At 41.2% G+C, this 8,833-nt stretch overlaps 1 protein-coding gene across 1 annotated transcript in view; it reads right to left on the bottom strand.

The window, feature by feature from the left end:
* Positions 1-455: 455 nt before the first annotated feature.
* The window catches only part of ADD2 (adducin 2), a 53,446-nt gene continuing 45,068 nt past the window's right edge, over positions 456-8,833 (bottom strand). The window contains exon 14 of the mRNA XM_044660884.1: positions 456-760. Within this exon, the coding sequence (XP_044516819.1) occupies positions 456-760 (305 nt within the window). The remainder of the gene's footprint in view (positions 761-8,833) is intronic.

Below are 8,833 nucleotides of genomic sequence, written 5' to 3'. Positions count from 1 at the left end.
ACTAGGTTCCTGAGAGAACGAGTAGATTCTGAGCTGAGAAAGCCCCCACCCTCTCACATTTGGCTTGAGATTGTGAGAGGCTGAGAATCATTCCTGGTCTCCAGCCTTTGGCTCAGTATTGGCGGGCACCATTCTAACAAAGGCAGCTTGCAGCTAGGCAGCTTTGCCATAGTGGGAAGAACACTGGACTGAGAGTCAAAAGACCTGGATTCTAGTCCTGGCTCTGCCACTAACTAGTTTATGACCCTGGACAAGTCACTTCCCCCTGATGAGCCTCAATGTCCTCCTCTGTCATCTGAAAGGATGGTGTTAGATGAGTTCTAAGGTCTCTTCCAGCTGTACAAGTCTATATCTTACTCTATCCTTCCGTGGCTCTGTACTTTCAGAGACAGAGACAGGGGGAGGGAAGGGGAAGGAGAGAAGGAGAAACAAGTGGAGGCCTGAGGATAGAAAAATCAGGATTCCACTTTCTCCTTCTTTTTGCTTTTTTTCAGAAAGGATGGGGTTCGGAATTTCTTTTTCTTCTTGGATGGGGACTTAGAGGGTGAACCTTCTGGGGACATGGGACCACTGGTGACTGACTCAGTTTTTTCCTTGGAGGCATCCACTTCTGTGTCAGTATTGGTAGTCATCTGACTCATTCCTTTGCTGAGAGCTTCTTCTACTGTCTGGTCTTCCTCTTTTCCATTGACAACTACCCCTTCTGGAATGGTCTTTTCAGATTCATCAGCAGCTTTACTTGTTTCAGTCTTCTTGACACCTTCAAAAAATAAAGAGACATAATCCATGAGATTTCATTCTATTCACTCTACCATGATGACCAGGACAGCTGCTGGGTGATAAGATACAAGTGCAACCTGGCATCCACCCCTGGTTTCCAAAGCACCCTACAGCCACATGGTCAGCCTCACAGCCCAGGGTGATTGCCTTGTCTCAGAGATGGGGATACTGAGAAATGGGGAACGGTATTCCCCAGGCCACAATTTCTGACATTTTGGTAAAAGGAGGATGTGGTAGTGATGATAGACCTGGCCATTACTCTTCTGGAGCATGTGAAAGGGCAAATTGGCTTGTAGGGTGCTTAGGACCAAAGGAATCAAATCTCATCCATATCCTGGGCCACTCGCCATGTAGTCTATCCAGGTGAGAGAGTCCCTGAGAGAGAAATTACTTTTAATTCTTGTCTAAATTTTTATGTACCCAGTAAAGGGCTGATATCTTTGTCAGGAGGTGGCAGGGGACAGCTCAGGTGATAGTTTTGATCCAAACCAGGACCAGCCCAATCTGTGCCACTCTATGCCTAGTTCAGGGCCTTTCCCACCAAGAGGAGAGGGAATGGACGTAAGAGGGGGTTACAGGAAAAGGGAGGGCACTGCCATGCATGCTTGAAAAAAGCCGTCCTGGGAAGAGATGACTAGAAGAAAAAAAATCAGGAAGATCAGAAGGGAGAATTCAATGACAAGGGTTCCATTTTATGAATTTTAAAATATATAAATTAATTACATTTGTGTGAAAGTTCCTGCCTCTCTAGGGGCTGAAACAACTCTCTAGGGGAAAATAAAAATTAGCTAGAGAATAGATAGTGGCAAGTTTTCTTCAAGTGGATTTTCCAGTTCTTATTCTGGTGCAATTAGAGAATACAGTTAAGTCTGACTTTAAAACAGTGCATGAACATTAAGCACCCGCTGTGTGCAGAACACTGTACTAAGTGCTGGAGAGGGGTATAAAGTTTAGATAAAACATGACCTCTGCCCTCATTCTAGTTGAGTTATAGATCACAAATAGAGAACTATAACAGTCAGTAAACCATGATAAATACATTAGCTAGGTGAAGACAGAGGGATATGTGCCTTACTGAAAAGGTTAAGGAAAAGTTTCCTAGAGAATGTGCCATTTGAGTTGCGCTTTACTAGATGGGGTTGATTCCCCCTATGATTGTCAACGGGTTGAGAAGGAAAGGAGGGTGTGCCAGTCACAGGAAACTGCGTGAGCAATGCGTAGTGTAGGGAGAACACATGGCAGGTTTAGATGGCAGAGGTGTCCAAATTAGCTAGTGCATAGAGTCCAGGAAGCAAGGAGAATGCAGAGTAAAATGGAGCAGGATTAGGGGCAGGCAAGGTGGGCATCTGCTCAGGGATAAGTCAAAAGGGACCTAGAGATCACCAATGAATGCCCTCATTTTACAAATGAAGGAAATAAGACACAGCGAGGTTTCCTCCCATACCCTTCCATCTCCTCCTTCATTCCTCCCATGATGAGATTGCTTTTCTGTCATATGAGTGCTTTTACATATGTCTTTGATCCCTTCCCCTTCCATCTTCTCCAGCAGATGTTTCCCGTCTTCCCATTTTTCTCTAATGGCAGTGGCAGTGTCAGAGGAGAGGCCGGGGGTCAGAACGAGGGATATTATAAAGGTAAAATTGACAAGTTTTGGAAACAGATTAGATATGGGGGTGGAAGTGAGAAGTCGAGGAGGACACCTAGGTTGTGAGCCTCAGTGACTGGGAAGACGGTAATGCCCTTAATAAGTAATAGGGAAGTTGTGAAGTGGGGAGGATTTGAGGCAAAACATAGTTAAATTTTGGATAGGCTGAGCTCAAGAATGGGAACACTGTTAATGGTTAGAAGATCACTGTGCCTGAAGCTCCCCAAAGACATTCCTATTCTTCCTTGTTCTGTTTGGAGGTGCCAGTTCAAAGGAGAGGGATGACTCTCCTTGTTTGCAGGTATTAGCTACTGCCCAAATTTGGGAGAGGGGTAAATGTTACCCTGGTTTCTATCCATTCATACTCCCTGATTTCCTCTCTGTGTTGCTTTAGGGTTCTTCAATTGAGCCACGTAGGCTTCTCTCAAACACTCCAAATAAAAAGCCCTATTATTTTCAGTTTTGATTGACCTGTGTGATCCTTATGGGGGATCTGTTTCAGCCTCAGCGATGAACCCCAATAAAAACCCCAATAGAAAATAACTAGAATGACCAACTATTAACCTACTGGAGAAGAGATTAAGGCATGTATATGTAGCTGTCATGAATAACTTGGTATCTATCAACAAATGGATATGTGTACATAAATTTGTCATACTAAGGGAAAAGCTGTAGTTCTTCTCTAAAATTCAATACATTCCCCTTATCATCTGAATTATGGAAGTTGACTCCTGTGAGGTACAAGTGAGGCATAGCGAAAAGGCCATTGAACTAGGAATCAGATGCTTGGATTCTAGACTTACTTTGATAACTGATTTAAAATTATTTTATTTTAGATCTAGAATAGCTCAACTTTTCCTTATTTTGAGTTGAAATCTACCCATCTCTAACTTAATGCCCATTAGTCCTATTTCTGCCATCTAGAGCCATACAGAATAATCTATTTTTATCTAATCTTCCAAATGATGACCCTGTATAATATGTGTAGAATGCTATCCTATTTCCCTAAGTCTTCTCTTTTTCAGGGTAACATCTTCTGTATTTTTATTATTCCTCCTGGAACAGAGTCAGATCTCTTCATCTTCTCTTAGAAAAGAATTTTTTGTTAGTCCTTAAATGTTAAGTACCAGAATTCATTACAGTGCTACAGATATCCTGCGACTGACAGAGAATATAGTGGAGCCTTTACCTCCTAGATGCTGGACACCATACTTAGATGCCTAAGATTACACTGATTTTTTTTCGGGGGAGTCTGTGAAGTCATTGGGGTTAGCTTATATTGGGTTTATAGACACCTAACACTGCTGCATTATTTTCACATCAACTGCTGTTGTCTGGCCATGTTTCTCTTATTCTGTACTATTGGAACTAAATTTTTTAACATAAATGAAAAACTAACATCTATTATATGTATTTTTATTTTGTTGCTTTTGACATATAATTCTTATCTGTTAAGGTCTTTTTGAAACATAGATTTTTTATCTAATGAGTTAGTCATCAGTCCCAGACTTCTGTCATATTCAGAGCTGAAAAGGACACCATCTAAGTATGAATCCAAATGATTAATTTTTTAAACAGTTATGCAGTGACATAGCTGGGTTTTTTTTTGACCAAGGCAATAAACTACCATGGGTCTAGGTTCTTTTAATCCTGCATTTTCTCTTTTATTTATCTTTCTGTTAGACTTATTTAAAACTGAGAGTGGTATACTGAAATCTTCTGTCACTACTGTATTACTTTCTATGTCAGTTAATTTTATTTTTATGAATTTAAATGCTAAGTTATTTGGCATATATTAAGTTTGATATTAATAGCCATTTATTGTCTGTTTCCTTCTAGCCTAATTTAATTTCCTTGTTTATCATCTTTTTACATTGTGAATGTTTGTTTTTGCTTATTTAAAAATTCACCTGATGCAAAGTAATTTTTGTTTCCAGCCCTTCGTTTTTATTTTACATCTATCTTTGTTTTAGGCCTATATTTTTGTAAAATGGGGATCATCTCTGGCTTGCTTATCTTATAAGGTTGGTCTAATGATTGAATTATATAATTTACGTGGAAGCAATGTGACATAGTAGATAAGAGAAGTAGATTTGGAGTCTGAGGGCCTAGATTTAAATTGTGGCTCTGCTACTTTCCTATATTTTGACCTTGAGCAAGTCACTTAATACCTCTAACTTAGGTTTCCCTATTAGTAAAATGAGGAGGGTTGGTGTCAATAAAGTCTAAGGTCCCCTCCAATTCTAAATGTATATTATTATGTAGACATGCTTTGGTAAGCTAAAAGAGCAATATATAAGTAAAAGTAAAAAAGTAATATATTTGTCTTCCTCTCCTCTATTAGACTATAAGCATGTAGAGTAGTATATAGTCCTCTGATGTGAAGGACCTTGTGTTTTCTAAGTTTTTTTATTTCCTCTAGAACCTATGACAGTATTCTTCACAAGAATGGATGAAGGCTTGGAGATATCCAGAATCTGGAGAGATAGGAACACTTCCTTCCACTCTCTTCAATCACAAGACAGTCTTGCTTAGCCTCAGTTCCCAACCTTTCTCTTTGTTCATTATGACCTTGAATAATTTAATGTCTAAATAACACTATACCTCTGAATTCCTAGTCTACCTTCATAAATCTTGCCCCGTGCCCATGTTTTGTTCTAATTGGAGGAATGATAGCCTCCATATTTCTCATGCTCTCTCTACTTGTCTAAATTCTGTCTTTTCTTCGAGGCCCAACTCCTATATCTTAGTATGTCCAAGAACCATATTCCCTTGGCCCTGGGTTTGCTTGTGTACCCAAAGACACCAAGGCTCCTGGAACCAAGGGAACCATTTTCCATGGGGTAGCCTGGTTCAGTGGGCAATTAGTCCAATAGGGGAGAGGAAGACAAATATGTTGCTTTTACTTATATTGCTCTTTTAACTTTTCACTCTTTAATGAAGAGGAAGGGAGCCCATGAAGCAGTGGAGGCAGGAGAGATTGTAGGACATCCAGAGTACAGGGTGGGAAAGAAAATGGAGCTAGGTGAAACTCTATAGCCCTTAGGTACTAGCAATATCCCTTTGGGATAACAGACAGCCTGCATGTCTATTAGAAGCACTGAATGCCAAACCCCTTTCTTTGTGTTTGCTCCAGGCACTGCATTTCCCAGTAGAAAGTATGACAAGTCCTAGTGGTCAAAAGGTGCAGCAACTGGGCAACTGGCAATGTCTTTAGGGCTTGATACAGCCAAGGTTCATGCCAGGTTAGGCTCCACTGCTGTTAGAGCAAACACTGGTTAGATAGCAAAGGGACTGGAGAACTTTTTACTGAATATATTTGCAGTTTGAACTTTAGGCTTAAGAGATCTTCTTTCCTTTCTACATTTATTTTCATTTGTACAGTATGTGTTTTCTTTATTCACACTCTGAGCCAGGCCACCCCATGGAGAATGGTCTTCTCTCACCCTTGGTCCTAGGAGCTGGGGGAGAACAATAAGGAAGGCAAGTTGGGTGTTCTCCTCCCTGGCAAGGGACACGATGCAAATGCTCAGAATGTACAGATGTGGAGAATCCTCAAGGACATGACACAGAAACAAGGGGAGAAACATAATACACGAGGAAGAGGAACAAAGAACAAGAGCTCACACCAAGACACTACCAGCGATGTTGCAGCTCCTCCAGGACCACTAGCTGTACTCTTTCAGGTGGGTAGATTCTGGGAGCTAACTCAGCCCTAGTTAACCTGCAACTCAGGTTGGGATTAATAGTCTCTACCAAAAATCTCCCACAAGTAGATGACAGTCTTCCTTCAGGATCCCAGGGAATCAGGGTGCAAACTCCACTTCCTCTGAGGTCTCCCAGGGTCAGTTACAACTTGTCCCAACCACCACGGAGTCCGTCTCAGAGAGAGAGCCACACTTCCTGCTTCCCTATTCCATTTGGAATTCTCAAGCCCTTCCTGCTAGGTCTCCAAAATAATAACTAAGTAATCCTCCTCACAACACTACTTGCTGCACATAGTAAGCACGAAATAATAAATTTCCTTTTTTCAATCAATCTTGTACTCTTGGGAGCTGGATAAGTTATAAGGAGGAATGACAGAGCATAGTCCTGTTTCTGATGACTTCAAGCTTTCTGCTGACCTGGCACTACATCCACCATTTCTGTGATAAGAAATAGCTTTGCCACAGATGGGCACCTTTCCATCTCTGACTTAGTCCTTTGCAGGATTTTGATGAAGATGGTGAGGGCACAATGCTATCTATTGCAGGCCCCATTGTATAAGCTCTCCCTCCTGAAGAGGTTTGGAAAGCAGAGGGCTCAGAAAACCAGCTCCAGGACAGTTATTATAAGGAATTAGTACCCTGAAGACTAATATACATTTAAAAGAAATAATGCTGTTCCTTCTTGTTCCTCCCCTGCTAGGTATCCAAAGAGTGCAAATTAAACAGCCATCTCTACTTCCTTTCTTAACACCCTTCCCTCACCCTTTGGTTTTCTCAGTGTTTTACAAGTACTTTCTGGGTTCAGGAGAGAGCCAGGACAGGCCTAGCCAGCGCCAAACCTTGATGTAGTAGCTATAATTGCTCCAAGGATTCCTTGGCTCCCACTCAGCATCTTAGGATAGGTGGTAGCTTCCTAGAATTGGCCCAGGCGTTCACGGTATGGGTTATAGGATCTCCAAAAGGCAACACAGAGGATTTGGCTGCTTCAAAGCAAGGAGGACAAGGAAGCTGTTGCCCCAGACCTTGGGCCCCCCACTCTATGGAGGGGAGGCTTGAGTAGAAGTGTCCCTGAAGGAGGCCAGATTGACATGGTATGGCTTAACTTTGATCTCCCATCCAGGGTGTTGCCCTTCATACAGACATACATGGAGAGGGATTGGGAAGAGAGGTGGAGAGAGAATTTCTTTTGCTTCCACTAAGTTCTGTAGCTGTAGTTCCTGTTAGTCGCCAAAGGAAGTCCTCCCTCCCCGGCACAAGGGTAGGTACAGTTAGTAAACAGCCTCTCTATACTTACTACATAGACAAGTATTCAGAATCAGAGGTAACTCCTTTGATGAAAGCACAGATGGGAAGAGAAAGGAAGAGAATGTGGAGACAAATTGGACAACACCACAATGAGACACAAGGAGAAAAACAACAGTCACTGAACACCGGTTTGCTTGACTCTGGCTCCGAAAGAAGCCTTTCTCTGACTGCTTTCTTCTGGTATTCTTAAGACACTCATTCTTAGGCAAACTGTTGATTTAAGGAATAAAGGAATCCTGGGCAGAAGTGCCTTTTTAAAAAATTAAAACACACCCAGTTTGTGGTGGATTCCTAAATGGTTATTAAAATGTGGAAAGAGCACTGGAGTTAGAGCCAGGAACCAGGAGCCAAGTTCAGCTCTGCTATTGGCTATCTATGTGCATTTTAGAAAGTTACTCTCTCACTCTAGGCCTCAGTTTCCTTATATGTAAAGTGGTTGTTTCTGGGGTATCTTGCTCAGTATAGCTTTAATTGTCTGTGATTCTGCGAGCCCTGATCCTAAGAGGTAGGAACCTTCTAGCATTGCTGAGGAAACTTTCTCTAGGGGAATGTAGAGTGCTCATATTCTGAAAGGAGCATAATAAAGATGATTAGACCGCAGTGATGTAGTGTGATGGGTTCTTGGCATAGGCATGGGAAACAGTATACTTTTTTGCATATAATATAAATATAACAAATATAGCATGGTACTATATACTATTTTAAAAATAATTATATTATCTATGAAGGACCTGGGTAATGGAAAGGATACTGGCTCTGATGTCTAGGACATCTGACTTTGGGGGAAGCTCTTTGACCTTCTTAGGCATATTGGTTTCCTCATCTGTGAAATGAGGAAGTTGGACTAGATTTCTTCTAAGGTTCCTTTTTGCTCTAAATCTATGATCTCATTATTTATTGTTGTGGAAAGTCCTTCTCCAGAAGCAAATCACAACCCATCCCTCATATCCCTTAACTTGGATGCTAAAAGAAATTTGTATAAGCTCATCTTGGTCACATAGGTCCTGAGTGTGACTGCAAGGCCAGCATCTCTCTGCTGCATTGCATTGTATGAAATCAGTGATTTTGGTCAATAATTTATATAATGATAGCATTTATATAGCGCTTTAGGGTTTGCAAAGTGCTTTACAAAGCTGATCTCATTTGATCCTCATAACAACTCTGGGAGGGAGGTACTTTTATTATCTTCATTTTACAAATGAGGAAACTGAGGTAGATAAAGGTTAAGTGACTTGCCTGGAAATCCCATAGCTAGTTAAGTATCAGAGACCGAGTTTTGAATTTGTCTTCCTGATTCTAGGCCTGATTATCTATCCCCTGTACTGTCAAATGTCTGTATCACTCTGTTATGTGATTAGCAATGCTATAATACTATTATACAACTAATTGCAACAAT

This window comes from Gracilinanus agilis, chromosome 2 (assembly GCF_016433145.1).
Source record: "Gracilinanus agilis isolate LMUSP501 chromosome 2, AgileGrace, whole genome shotgun sequence".
In the NCBI taxonomy this organism is placed as follows: Eukaryota; Metazoa; Chordata; class Mammalia; order Didelphimorphia; family Didelphidae; genus Gracilinanus; species Gracilinanus agilis.
This window is presented reverse-complemented; position numbering and strand designations above follow the sequence as displayed.